Below are 14,909 nucleotides of genomic sequence, written 5' to 3' on the forward strand. Positions count from 1 at the left end.
AAATTCTGAAAAAAAAGTTAGGTGTCTCAGAGGAATTGCTTCTTAAACCATGTTCTCAAACTTAAGGATGTTTATAATGTAAAAAATTAGTTTGGCTTATGAATGGGAGTAGGTTTTTGGTTTTGGAAGGGACTTTTCTACCATGCTGTGTAGTGTGAGAGGTATGTTTGTGTGCTGTGAAGTAGTGTATTTTCTTAACCATTTGGTTGTTGTTGTTTGTTGGTAATTATTTTGCTTAAGCAGAAATCAAAGAAACTTAACAGAAAACAGTTCCAGATGGGTATTTTCTTTGGTCTTGGTTCTTTTTATATTGCCTAACAAATTACTGATGAAGGGAAGTGCTCTTTTCCCTTCACGTCTCCTGCCCTCACAGTGGTAATGTTCTTGTTCCTCCTAAGACCATCAGTCCTAGAGCCATACTGTGTGTGCACTTCTGTCCTGAAAAATCTACCTGTGCTATTTGTTGACTCCTCACTCTGGTTCTTGTTTCTCCTGTATCTCCTTCCACTCTATATCCTTTCAAGTTTTTTTACCCTTCTCACTAGCCCTTTTGCTGGTGTTCATGCACCCTGTTTGTGTATTGTAGCCTTAGTGGCACTTTAAACTGTACTTGGGCAGACAGAATGCAAGGTGACAGTGTAAAGGGGTAGAATTTTGAGTTTGAACATGGAGGAACTATTCTAGCTATGCGAGCCTCATAGAGACTAGGACTAGGAAAGCAGTGAAGTCTCCGGATTTTGGAAGAGTTCTTCAGCTGGCTCTGTACTTCTGCATCCTTATCTCTCCTTCTCAGCTTGTTACTTCTGGGCCACTCACTTGTTCTTCTCAACATTTAATTGGGTGCAATACAATGTGCCTGTAGGAATGAATACTGGGCTTTGACTATTCTACTTGACTGTGTCCCAGGTCTGTTTTTATTAGCAATGATTCTATCTGAGTTGAAACAGCATTGAACCATGGTTTATTCTTTTCAGGGTTTCAAACTATGACATCTTCTGGTATACACACAACCTTTTCTTTGTCTTCTATATGCTGCTGATGCTGCATGTTTCTGGGTAAGTAAATGGAAAACCCTGTCCCTTTTCCTGAAGCACAACCAGAAAGAGCAGTTTCCTTGATTGCTTCCTTTCCCAAGCTTGCTTTTGCACAGTGGGCCAACTTTGGGACAAGATGCTGTCCTCTACAGGTGTTTGTTTAAATAAGATCAAACTGTAGCTTCGAGTTTTATTTGTGCTACTGACAACTAGCACAAACTTCTTCACTTTCAATACTACCCATTGTCCATTTTGCCACTGTCTGGTGAGAAATCAAGAAAACATAATTTTTTTTTATCTGCCTCCTCTTACTTGTTTACAGAGACAAGAATGTGAAGCAAAGTTGCTCATTTTTCTCTATACATTCCATTTTGATTTGTGAGGAGAGGGAAGGAATGACCTCTCCCTAATTACCTCTTTCGCATTTCTGTCATACACTATTTGCTAGTTTTTCTTCTAGTTTTCACAAACATCAGACCAGTGTGTATGTGCCATGAAGGTGATGGTCAGGACTGTATCAGGCACAGACAAGGCCAGTTCTGTTGTGAGGTAAAGCAGCTTCCACAAGTTAAGACGTATGTCTGTGTGGCTTGGGGATTAGGCTGGATGAGCCTTAGAGTTCCTTTCCAACACAAACTATTCTATGATTCCGTGATAATCTGGGCCATTAATATCTGTGAAGTTTCCTCTGTGGTTGTAGGTATAGAGATTGGTATGGAGAAGGGAGAGTGTATTTGAATGAGGTATATTTCTTCACATCATCAAATATCTTCTGAAACTCAGTGTGCTTCAATGTGTGACACTGACCACTGCAGCTTGAAATAAATATGGAAAGGTAACTAGGCCTAGCCAAGATCACAGTAGGAATATGTTGTTGAACAAAACTCGCAGCTTGAGATCTGATGAATTGAAAAGATGGGTTCAAAAGAATTGAAACTCCTGGACACAATTACAGTTATCTCAGTTTGTTGGAGTTTTTTTGTTTGTTTGTTTAGATTTTTGTTTGTTTTCTGTTGTGTATATGTGTTTTTTGTTTGGTTGGTTTTGTATGTGTTTTGGGGGTTTTGTTTGTGTGTTTGTGTGTTTGGGTTTTTTCTGTGTCATAGCTCTTGTTCACAGTTGGGAAGATGGATCTAATGCATTTTCCCCATCCTGAGGCAGGATGAACTTTTTCTAAATTATTCTTGACAGGTTTTTTTTAACTTCCTTAAAACATCTGGTGATTGAGATCTTCTAATCTCTCTATGCAGTCTGTTCCAGTGATTGCCCTTGGGCTACCTTTCATGTCCAGTTTAGTTAATCTTCTTCACTGCATTATCTTTTGACAATTGTATTCCTGCCTAGGTTCCATTTACCAAGTTTGTAAACCAAGGCTGTAGTAATACACTAAGCATTGAACAGGCATCTTCTGGTACACTGCCTCCCTAGTATTGAATTACAAAAACATTCAGTGCAAATCTAAAAGAACTGAGTGTTGGTTAAAAGTGGGAGAGGAATGAGTCATGGAGGGTGAGAGTCAGTTGAAGTTTAAGATGCCTACATGTGGCTCTCTGCATGTTTGCTAAGGGTCTTTCTCCCATTATGACTTAATGACTTCTGACAAATGCAGTCAATGGAGTCTGAAGGATGGTTCAACTAACTTGTTGTTACAAATATCTACATTCAAGTTGGATGTATTGATTTCTGGGCCCCATTAGCAATACTGATGAGATCAGGAGCCAGTGGCCACAAGTTACATGATGGGTGATTTAGATTGGATATTAGGAAAACTCTTTTGTGAAAGGGTTGTCAAGAATTGAAACAGGCTGCCCAGGGAAGTGGTGGAGTCACCATCCCTGGAAGTATTTAAAAGACTTTTAGATGTGGTGCTTAGGGACATGATTTGGTGGTGAGCACAGCAGTGCATAGTTAATGGTTGGACTCAATGATCTTTGAGATCTTTCCCAATCTAAAATATTCTATGATCTCTTCTGAGAATGAAGGAAGCTTAGATATCCACACCCAAATTAGTCCTGTGTGGCATGTCTTAGTGATTTGCAGATGAGTAGCCAGTTACTCTACAGAACAAGGCAACTCCTGTGGCTGAACTGTGCAGGCAGTTTGAGTGCCTTAGGAATGAAGTAATTCCATGATATTGCTGGATTCTTGTTTTGTTTCAAACTGTTGTGGGAATGGTATCATCTTGTTCAGGTAGCTAGCCACTGCTCAGCAATATATAATGATTGATCTGTCATATAATACTGGTTTGTTCATTCATCCCTCCCCTGAGGGAGAGGAGAACCTGTCAGGAATCATCCTTAAAGGCTTTTGTTGACCTTGTACTTTTCGGAACATGACTTTGAAACATTTTAGTGGTTTAAGACTTGGTGCATGTCTACATTCATTTGCCTACATTTTAGGTCAATAATAGCAACAACAAAAAATAGTTTGTGTAGAGCAGAAGCTTGATGTTTCTAGTACCAGTGTAAGGAGCTGTAAAACATACAAAACGTTTGGAGCCAGATTCCTCGCTGATCCAGATTTGGTATTACTGTGGAGTTAAATGAGTTATTCTGATCCACAAGAGCTGAGAATAAGCCCTTTATGCTGTCACTAGAGTTATTAAAAAAATTTTGTTCCACAGGGTGAAAATTCTTATGATTCCACCCACACACTGACCTTTAGCAGATGCTTCATGCAACTTACCTTGAGCTGAGCAACAGAAGATGGATGAGGACATGGGAGCAGTATAATTGCCTCTAAAAACACTTAGAATTATTGACCTCTAGTTTATAATCTTTAAAATCTCAAGAAATAGTGATATGTATTTTCCAGTTCTAGCCAGTAGTGGATTCTGTCTCTGTTTTGGGGCTGGCAAATTTGGACAGAAGTTGATGTATGCCCTTGCAAATCCTCCGTGCTCTGCTGCTCAGCCTATAACACACTTTTACATGACTTTCTGATTTGTCTCTCCCATTTTGTTTTGCTAAAGATGTCTATCTTTTACATCTTGAAATCCACACTGAGTTTTTATATATTCAAATGTTGTATCTAGTAAATACATGAGGATATATCTTAGAGTTCTTAAGAACTGTGCACAACTCAACATTTCTGGGACCTGATCTTGGGTGTATAAGACTTACCTTTCCTTGAGAACTTCAGAAATGAGAATAATTGTAGCTGCTGTTAATGGGCGGCTTTGTCATCCCTGTTTGCCACTCATTTTGGAAGTTTGTAATACTTTTAACAAACTTGAGATCATTGGAAGGGCTGCTCGTGTTTGCAGCTATTCAGGTTTCAAGGAAATCCTCTTCTGGATGTTCTGAGAACAAAGAAGCTGTGAGAGCTTCTGGCAGGCTTGCACACAAGGCTGGCTGGAAAAATATTGCATGGGCTTTGACTTCCAGCTAAATCCATGAGGCACCATAATATTTATGAAGCAGGGAACTAGCATAATGCTAGGGATATCTGTCACTCTGCAAATATGTGATGACCAGCAGTGATGCCAGATGCAAGCGATAGGCATGATCAAGTAATAAGTGCAGGCAGCAGCATGGGTGTAGGTGCAAGGACGCTTCCCAAATGATTCAGGATCAGATGTGGAATTTTAGAGTGAGGAGGTTTAATATCCAAGCTGACTTTATGCACTGGACCATGTGGGAAGATTGTTACTAGCTGTCAGGGCTGCATTTTGGTAGGGAAGATTGCCACTAGCCTGTCAGAGCCCATTTAAATTGAGAATTTTGCAGATGTCCTAGTTCTCTCTCTTCTTGTGAATTAAATTCTGTTGCTGCTGCTGTATGTACGTTGAGGAGAAGAAGGGGGAGCATGTGTCCCTATGTTTGATTGCATGCTTAATACAAGCCTTCACAACATGGCCTAGCACTCAGAGAGCATGTCTCACCAGACATTGTCTCAGTATGCATCATTTGCCCCAGCACCATCCTATACAGGTGTCATTCAGCCCTTCATTTGTTGTCGTTTCTTTTTTTGGTTTGGTTTAGTGTTTTTTGTTTTGTTTTGTTTGTTTGTTTGGGTTTTGCTGTTTTTTGTTTTTCTCTGATTTTTTTTTGGGGAGGTGTGAATTATTGTCATCAAATCAAGATTTGGAGACAAGTAGTACTTCTGAGAAATTTTATTACTATTATTTTCTCTTCCCTGTTTTCAATGATTCAGCTGTGTGCTGAGATATCCCAGACTGTCTCAGGTTTGCAACTTTTTCCTCAGAGTTTCTAGCTACAGCTGCTAAGTTCTTACTTCATTTTACTATAAATTTATCTTAGCTCAAAAAAACTCAAAAACCATTGGCTGCACAAAATAATTTGCCAAGATGGTTCCTTGCCTATCATGTAGAACTTCCCTTTTTCCTTTTATCTATTTGACAAGATGATATCCAAAGGAGGAAACTATAGGATTGTGTGCAAACCTGATAAATACCAATAGGAACATTCCTGCATTTTATGATTTGGCAAATTAAGCCACTTCTGCTACAAGATTGCCTTTAAAATAGGGCTTGCTGAGTCTAGAGGGGATGAGTGAAAACAGCCAGCCTGTGTGTGATTGAACTGGAAATGTGATTACTTAATTTTTTTTTCAAAGCTCCCACAATATTTTCTCCCTTTCAAGCAGTATTAAGCTTGAGGCTGTTCAGTGGGGGAGTGCCAAGTGAGCTGGAAAAGTTAAACCTTGCCTCTAGTGACAGGAGGCTCTATTGTTGCAAATCTTCAATCTCATTGAAAGTCCAGAAAGCAAATGGAATAAAAATTCTAACAGAAGATGACGCTTGTGACTGCTTTCTAAAGCCCTCACCAAATTAAGATTTTTCTTTTTTTTTTAGTGTTACTTCATTGTCTTTACTATTTTTATTTTCTTGTAGGGGAGTGCTCAAGTACCAGACCAACTTAGAGGAACACCCTCCTGGTTGCTTTAATCCTAACAAAACACTCCAACAGAATCTGACTGTGCCAAAGGCTTTTGAAGAGCTGTTTCCTGACTATACTACTGAGCCTTTCCCAGAGGACTTACCAGTACCAGAACCTTTTGTACAAAATAACTTTATGAGAATTTGTTCAGAAGAACCCAAGTTCCAGTCACACTTCCCAGAGGTCTGTATGATCCGACATTTCAGGTATTACAAGCCATGCCAAGCCTTTCAGTCAGCCATAGCCACTAATTATTGCTTTTCCAGACCAGATGTTTTAATAATGGAAAATATTAAAACCTTTTGAGGCATTCAAAGATTTCAGCAGGGAAAAAACAATCTGTATTAAAGCCTGAACTGCATTACAGAGTGGTGCATAGCATAGGGACGGTGGAAAAATGTCAAGAGATTGGCTGTAATATTTTGGGTTTGTTTTTTTTTTTTTTACAACATGATAAGAGATGTATTGGTCATGCTCTAAATGTGACTTTAAATTACAGTGTAGCACTTCAGAGCAAATATTTGTATAACATTTCATAAGGTCGCTTTGTAGGCATTGTGTGACAGTAGTTGAAAGAATCAACCCCTATTTGTTCTGCTTTTGCCATGCAGATGCAAATCCTAATACTCATTTCTGGCTTGCAGTTGGTTGTGGTTTGGCTTTTATAGCCCATTATTTGCAGTCAGGCTTGTTTTGTATGTGGCATGAGTAAATGAGTATGATGACAGTGGGCATAGAAAAGCCTCTTCTTTTTCTGTTTTCCATTTTCCTTTGTTTCTTTGTGTTTTGTGGCAGCAACTTTTTCTTCATCCAAATTTTCTCTTTTCGTTTGAGAAAGATGAGCTGGGCTGTATTGAAGAGTAGCCTGAGGAAGCTTACAAATATGGAGTTCACAAGTCCAAGGTCCACCATTCAAGGTGGTCCCATAACAGACTTCACAGAAGTTTCTCTTTACTATTATTATTGTTTTCTCTTGGATATGTCCATCCCTTAGTAGCAGTAGTAGGAACCCATTTTTCTATGGAGCATGTAATCATAATAAGAAACAGTTAATTTTACGTCGAATTCCTCCAACAAAGTTGTTTGGATTGGTATTTTGTTGTGATAATATTCCTGAATTACAAGCATCAATTTATATCTGGCTCCGTATGACCCACAGGACAGTGGAGTCTTCTTAGGGACTTAAGATGCCTGTTTTAGAGACATTGATAGGAAAAGAGACATACAAAGAGATGGCCAATCAGTGTTCTTCTGGCAGTTTCATAATACTATTTAGGTCTTTTTGAATTTGCAAGTATTATGAAGTCAACTTTAAAAAAAAAAAGGTCAGCTAATGAAACTTTTAAGGCTTTTTTTTTTGTGAAAATTAAGTACTCTTCTAAGTTGCAAAAGATGCTGATATATAACTTCAAAAATTGGGAAGGGGAGATAGTTGGTAGTTGAGGGCACTTCAATGCCATAGCTTGAGTGACTGAGCAGATGTGGAATTAGTAGTTAAGTCTGCCATAAGCTATTAGTAATTAACTCTTAGGATGAGATTTAGCTGAGCAGCTGCAAATATCTCCATCTGGAGTAGTCACCCAGGGCTCCCTATATAATCAGTGCTTAGAATTGGGCATTTCCAGGTCATTTTCTGTCTAGCATAGACATCTTCCGTGAGGGCAAAAGGATTGTGATTCAAAAGTGCCCATTTCTCTCTGTTGTCTATGCTTTTACACTAGTTTAATATCAACATAAATTCTATAGACTATCTTTCTTAGGTTTTTGCTTGAACCGGAGATGATTATAAGAAAGTAATAGTCAAGTAATACTGCAATTGGAGTCAGTCTTTTTCCTTGAAGGTTAACTGATTACATAGTACTCTGCTCTGTTACATTTTGAAACTATGTATGTACTGTGTCTTTCACTGCTTGAAACCAGTTGCAATTTAACTACCTAAAAGCGGAATAACATGGTAGCAATGGTTCATTAAAATTTTGTTCCTGATGGGTTTTGTGTTTGAAATTTCTTGTGCTTGTGGATGATGCTGCTTGTTAGATCAATGAAGACTTTAGAACACGCTTGGATTTTTGCACATGGAGAAGTGTGGAGGTTGGATGTGAAATGGGGTCCTGCAAGCACTCGTGTAGTTGTAAAATTAGAAAACATACAATTAAAAGTCCTTGTGGTAACATAGTTTTGCTCTCCCATAGACCTGGTTTTGGATTTCTGGACCTCTGTGCTTGTACTGTGTGGAAAGGCTGTACCGCTACATTCGCAGCAATAAACCAGTCACAATAACCTCAGTAATAAGCCATCCCTCCAACGTCCTTGAAGTAAGGATGGTGAAAGATGACTTTGAAGCAAGGCCTGGTCAGGTGAGTTAGTGTGCCCCTAAAAAATCACGGCTTTCCTGTAGCCTTGTCTGTAGGGATCACTATCCCTTTGTAAACACTGGCTCATCATTGAATATTTTGAAAGTATCTTTTCTGCCATTTTATTTTAGTATGTCATTCTACACTGTCCAAGAGTGTCTGCCCTGGAAAGCCATCCATTCACCCTTACGATGGTAAGAAATACTGTGATTTTCTGTACTTTCCCTTTTATATATATTTGGTAAGCAAATGGTCTTTGTTTCTTTCAAGGTGAAAATTCTCTCCAGAAGAGCTTATGTTTCATTTATGAGGGTACCAATGAATGTGAAATGGCATGATTATTATGTATAACACTACTCAATACATATTTAATTTTCTCCAGTGTTGAGAAAATTATAATGGGAACTTTTTTCCAAGTCTTCTTTAAGGGCAAAGCATTAATAAATAAATGAATAAAATCTTTGTGATTTTGGTAGTTGTTTCATAAAAGAAATTTCAGCCATATTTGTAGACTTTAATGCAGAATAAACTCAAATTGTAATGAACTTTGTCATCTTTCCTTTTCAATGAGAAGCTATTTCTGCAGCCGCCTTTTCCAAAATTAGAAAAACATTGTTTAAAAAAGAAATTTCTAAAATTATCTTCTGCTTTATTTTCATATTGAGATATATCAATGACTTAAAGTGACATACAAATGAATTCATATAGTATACTTTGTTCAGTTGGTCTAGAGGGGAATTGAAACCTCTGGAGACAGACAGGAGTAAAGTGAAATTTTGTATAAAAGTACCTGAAGTTCTTCAGGAGTACACAGTGCAGAGACCTGGGAGGTGCTGGTAGAAAATCACTGTGCTTACTGATTGGCTATGTTGTTACAAAAGCAGAGTTTTTAGAACAGGATATTAGTGACAGCCTTTTCCTTTCAAAGGGAATAAAGACTTTCAGATTGCATGAATTGGATGCTCTTCTTCAAGAAAACCATTGAGATAAACATTCATATTTGATTCTTTTCTTCAGACTGATAACTGATACTTTATTCCCACTGAGTCGCAGCTTGGTGCTGTGGAACAATTGTGATGTTCTACCACTACCTGAAATTCAGAGGGCACAATCAGGTCCAATTCTTTAGGTTTCTGGGGTGTTTTATTTTGTTTTGTTAAGTTATTTATCCATATGCTGAACTGAGGGTCACAGAACCCACACAAAATTCCACCCAATGTAAATTCTCTGCTGTAAATCTGGGAGTGAATCTCTCTTAAGGGAAGCTGCCCCTGTATAGCTTGGTGAAGCATTAATGGCACTTGCATAGCCTGAGTTTTCCAACGCTTTCCTAGCTATTCCCTCTGCTGGTGGAAAGCAGAGAAATGTGTTATTTATCTGTTGTTAACTGCAGCAGGCGCTCTTTAAGTCTATTCTCTGTATATTGTTTGAATATGAATCAATATGCAAAGGTCAAAAATTATGTGCATGTATGAGTATGATGGAATGGTAGCTGGTTTTTTGTGCAGAATGATTTAGTCAGCATTTATTTATTTTTTTTATTACTTTAGTGATCAGAAAATAAATTTAAAGAACTTAGTTTAAGTCTTGGGTAGCTCTTTACACTCATTTGGCCCTAGCATTGCTATATTTAATAACGTTAGACCTGTTCTATATCAGTGGACACACCTTATTTAAACATTAATCTCAAAACATAATTTTTCTAATTTCTGACTGCCCATCTCGGTTGAAATTAAAATGATGGTAATAATTTGATCATTAGTAGTAATTGCAGAATTTGGAAACTATGGGACTCTTACAAAGATTTAGTCTTATATTAGGTCATTGCTAAAACAATGGATTGTGGGGTTCTAATTTCCGGAAATAATGCCATCAAACAATATTCAGCTTGGTTCAGTAGTCCTTCCTCTGGCAAAACTTCATATTTGTTGTGATAAGAGTTTTTGTCAGAAAAGAGACTGTTGTCATGGACCTACTGGGTGACATCATAGGATTAGGTTGAATTAGATGTCAGATTCCTTATAGGAGTTGAGGATTTCAGCCAGTATTTAAAATGGCATACTATAACAATGCAGGTTGTGACAAATTATTTTGACATATGAACTTCTAGATCTAGAAGCTATGGAAAATAGATCTCTTGTGAATATTTTTGCTTAGGGAACATTAATAAATAACTCATTTATATATAGAAAGTGTGCAGAATGTTTCCAATACATAACTGTATTTGATAAATTACAATTTTTGTAACTCTTACAGTCATGTATTAAATATCTAGCGTTAAAATGAGCAGTTTCCACTCACGCACAATGCATTATATTTTAAGTAAGTAATACTAGGCCAGGCAACTTCTGTTCATGCTCACTGTTTTACACTTTAAAGTACAGTGATATCCTTCACCATAACAACATATCCTTCAAGATCACATATATATTTTAACTATTAAAAGATATGAAGTTGTCACTGAGTTGCCACAAACATATTTTGATAGAACATCAGCTGTGCTGGAGAAATGCTCTTATTGGGTAAATTACTGTTTTACAGCGAAAAGAGGATTTGAAATGTCTGGATTTGTGACAGTCCTTTTGCCCAGCCTATCTTTCTAGGTCATAGAATATGCTGTGGGCTGATGTCCTGCTTAGAAAGCTTTTTTGTTGTTGTTTAATATGATGTCAACCATGGGACAATGCTTATAGAATGTGTAGGCAAAAACTTGACTGAGTTGTTTTTTACTCCCATCTGACCCATTTGCAGTTACTAAGCAAGCTGGAACACTACAGCTGCTTCTTTTGTTGGACAATGATAATCCCTGGGTAATTTTTCTAGTTTGGTGTAGGAGTATGGGGCTCAGATCCACAGCAAGGACAACATGAGGGGTGTGTGGGGCTTTGGGTACTGAAAATGTAGTGCAGCAATGACAGCAGCAGAACCTGGGGGGAAGACTTCAGTATTCTTCCTGGCACTGCTGTCTTTAGAATCATAGAGTACTTTTTGGGGTGGAAAGAACCTTTAAAGACCATCTAGTCCAACCTCCCTTGCAATAGGCAGGGACAATTTCAACTAGATCAGGTTGCTCAAAGCCACACCCAGCTCAGCCTTGAATGTTTCCAGGGATGGGGCATCTACCACTTCCACGTCTCTGGGCAGCCTGTTCCAGTGTTTCACCATCCTCATTGTAAAGCATTTCTTCCTTATCTCTAGTCTAAATCCTATCCTCTTTTACTTTAAAACCATTACTCCATGTCCTATTGCAACAGTACTAAAAGGTCTGTCCCCAGGCTCTGTGATGTTCTGTTTGTGCTGATGAAACATCCTGCTGTGCCTAGAGCATCCTTGAAAGACAAAAAGTGACCAGTTCAGTCATATCATTATACTCTTAAATGAGGACGGTAAGCAAAACTGGAAAGGAAGGAGTGAATCAGCATGAAAGAGTCATACAGATATTTTACTAGTCCCTTCCCTTTTTGAGGTTGTGTAATATTTAGAGTTTAGCTCAGATTCTTACATAACACTGGGGTGGAGGAACACACAGGGAGGCTGTATAAAGGCCCTGAACCCACTCCTATTGCACTCTGCAAGACTCACATGTTTCACTTGGAGCCAGAGGGAGTTCTGAATTGTAACCAAGGGAACATTAAGAGGCTTATTCTCTTTGTACCTCCTCTTCAGGTTTTTATATACATTGATAAGGTCCCCTTGAGACCTCTCTTCTCCAGGCTGAACAGTCACAGCTCCTTCAGCCTTTCCTCATAGGAGACATCTTCCAGTCCCTTCACCACTTTCTTGGTTGAACTCTCCAGTATGTCCATGTCCTTTGCAGTGAGGTATCCATCACTGGACACAGGTCTCAAAGTGTGGTTTCACCAGTGCTGAATAAAGAGGAAGGGTCACCTCCCTCAACACTCTGATAGTGTTGCTTGTACTTTCTGAAGTTCAGACACTTGGAGATCAGTTTTCTCTCATGATCAGTGTAATAGCTGGCATTTTTTAACTCCATTTTTGGAGTGTGCTTCTAGTGGTTTTTATTCACTAGTGACTTTGTAGTCAATAATGTGAATCCTTGTAATTGTCACCCTTTGGAAAGTCTGGGAAATACGATGAAGAGATGCCCCAGCATCTGGGATTCCTGCAGGTGACCTACTGAACAGTTTTAGGTAGTGCATAGTGGGCTATGCTCTTCGTTGCTCCATTGTCTTTGACTTTAACAGAAAGGATTTTTAATACATTTTTTATGTTTTTTTCACCAGTTTCTATACACAACTGTGCACTGTACACAGCTGTTACTACGCCGTGTAACAGTATGAGTAACTTTTTCGGTCCTGTATGCCCTCACATCCAATTTACTTGTTTTAGGTAGGACATTATGCCATCTTACAATTGCATCTGAGCAGAACACAGTCAGCTCCAAGATACTTTCATCAGTAGTGGGGAGAAATACTTTCTGTATATAAATACTTTATTTGAGTGTTTGTCAATGGACAAATCATTTTTGTGTTTGTCCACTCGATGGACTCTTTTTAAGGAGATTTGTCTTTTAGATCAAGCACAAGATATGGTCTGGAGATCATGCCATCTGAAGAAACATCAGAAATCTCTCTAGTGCTCTGCTTCCTGAGGCTGACATTTCTTTGCACTTTTCTGGAAGAATGTGTGGACCTCATCTGCTGTGGAATACAGTTTAGATATGTTTTAGATAATCTTTGAAGACCTTGAAAAAGAAACTAAGCATTATCCATAGCAAGAATTTCCAGTAGTAAGGATGGTCCTTTATTGCAGTTCATATGTCCAAAACATTGCTTCCACTCTTTAGTACACAAAACTCAACCTCTAACCAAAACTAAGATAAGAATAAAAGTAGTTTTTGTGGGTTTGGTGTTTTGGGCGTTTTGGTTTGTTAGGTTTGGTTTGTTTTTTTTTTACATTTTGGAAAGTGTTTGTTTGCTTTGAATGGTTGCTCTTCAGTTTAACCTGTATAAATAATAAGAGACTAAGGCTTGCAGTTTATAGTTAACTTCGGGGTTTTTATCATATCCTCTTACATTTCGCCTCTGGTGTTGAGCTCCCTCTCTTTCCAGACACTTGAATGTATTGCTGATTATTTGCAGCAGCATGAATCTGTACTACTGACCATTTGTGACTTCATGCTGCCATTTTTTTTTGTTTATTTGTTTGCTAATGAATGGCTTCAGAAGTAGATTCCTGTTTAGAATAAATATTAGTGTCTTACAAGAGGAGTCACTTTTTCTCCCATGTTTTTGGAATTTCTTTCATTACCATGCAGTGATTGGTAGTTAGTCTCACTGAAATAGCCTTGTGTTTTGCAGATTTTAAGTACTTCAGAAGATGGGTTCTCTCATCTCTGCTGAATCTACTACAGTCAATGTACAAATTCTCACAAGCTGCAGTTTAGACAGCTTGGCTGTATCAAAGGACTGGTGTCTACTCGCAGCAGCTCATAAAGTTTGGTGACCTTGTTATTTCAGTAGTGTTGATTTTCTTGTGGCAAAGGAAGGTAGGAAACAATTACATCACTTCATGTAGAACTTAGACTGTAACAGACCATTAAATAAGGGCAAAACTACGAGGTGAATTCTAAATTTGGAGATGTCTCAGATCTGAGGTTTGGTGAAACTTTGGCTTTGCAACAATAATCTGTAAGTGCAGGATCAAATACTCTGTTATTCCAAAGATCTGACAGTTTTGGTTGTCACTAGCTGCTGTCATGCCTCAGTTTCTGGATATGCTGAAGTTTCCTGTCATTACTTTTTTTTTTTAATTGATACTTTCATGTATCTCAAAGTACTCCTGCTGAGACTTAGACACGGGTAACTTGCATGAACACTTATTGAGCTTTGTGTCTGTATAAGATGTACTCTACATATCTGCCAATAAGTAGCTTCATGAGCTAGAGTTAGAAGAAGCACAGATTGCTTGGAAGTTTCACATATAAAGCAAAAAAATCAAAACGAAGAAGCCAAAGTGAAGGTTCCAGCCTTGAGACTCCAGGACTTCATGAAGTATATGCTTTATAATCACTTCTTCATATCTTCCAAAGAGTTTGGTTCTTCATTCAGTGTCTAGATACTATTTCTGGCAACAGGTAAGCAACGATCAACTACTTGCAATAAGAGGTTTGAAACATTCTTTGAAACTAGAAGTTTTATCCTATGTTACCATGTGCTCTGACTTCATCTACTTTGGTGCTGCATAATAAATCTGCTTTTAAATCCCACTGAAGTAGAACCTGGAGGAGTCTGGTAATAAAAAGCTCCAAGAAATTTTGCCATTTTGCTGGTTCTCCATCTTTTTGTGCAGATGGTTAGTTTGAAGCAGATCACATCAGGAGGGTTTGTAGTGCCACGTATTTCTTCCTTTCCTTCTATATACAGTTCTGTATGAGTAAGAAAAGAAAAACTCTAGAGGGTCTTGAATTCTCTGTTCATATAAATATATGACCAAATCCTTGCTATGTCATTTATGGCATGTAGCAAGTTAGAAGAATGGTATATGTGCATTTTTTAAGAAGTCAAAGATGAGTTTTTAGGAGAGGATAAGTTTGCATGTACTCAGATCTACTCAAATACAAGCATATATTATTGAGGAAAAATACTTTGCCTGATTTA

The 14,909-nt window shown here is 38.1% G+C and overlaps 1 protein-coding gene across 6 annotated transcripts in view; it reads left to right on the forward strand.

The window, feature by feature from the left end:
- Positions 1-14,909, forward strand: part of NOX4 (NADPH oxidase 4) — a 110,299-nt gene that overhangs the window by 21,036 nt on the left and 74,354 nt on the right. For all 6 annotated transcript variants that reach the window (XR_011697888.1, XR_011697889.1, XR_011697891.1 and 3 more), the window contains exons 8-11: positions 975-1,055; positions 5,890-6,118; positions 8,128-8,292; positions 8,421-8,483. Coding sequence is in view for 3 of the 6 variants with exons in the window: in XM_071555981.1 (XP_071412082.1) it covers positions 975-1,055; positions 5,890-6,118; positions 8,128-8,292; positions 8,421-8,483 (538 nt within the window). In the remaining 3 variants the exon portion in view is untranslated. The remainder of the gene's footprint in view (positions 1-974; positions 1,056-5,889; positions 6,119-8,127; positions 8,293-8,420; positions 8,484-14,909) is intronic.

This window comes from Pithys albifrons, chromosome 1, assembly GCF_047495875.1.
Source record: "Pithys albifrons albifrons isolate INPA30051 chromosome 1, PitAlb_v1, whole genome shotgun sequence".
NCBI classification, from domain to species: Eukaryota; Metazoa; Chordata; class Aves; order Passeriformes; family Thamnophilidae; genus Pithys; species Pithys albifrons.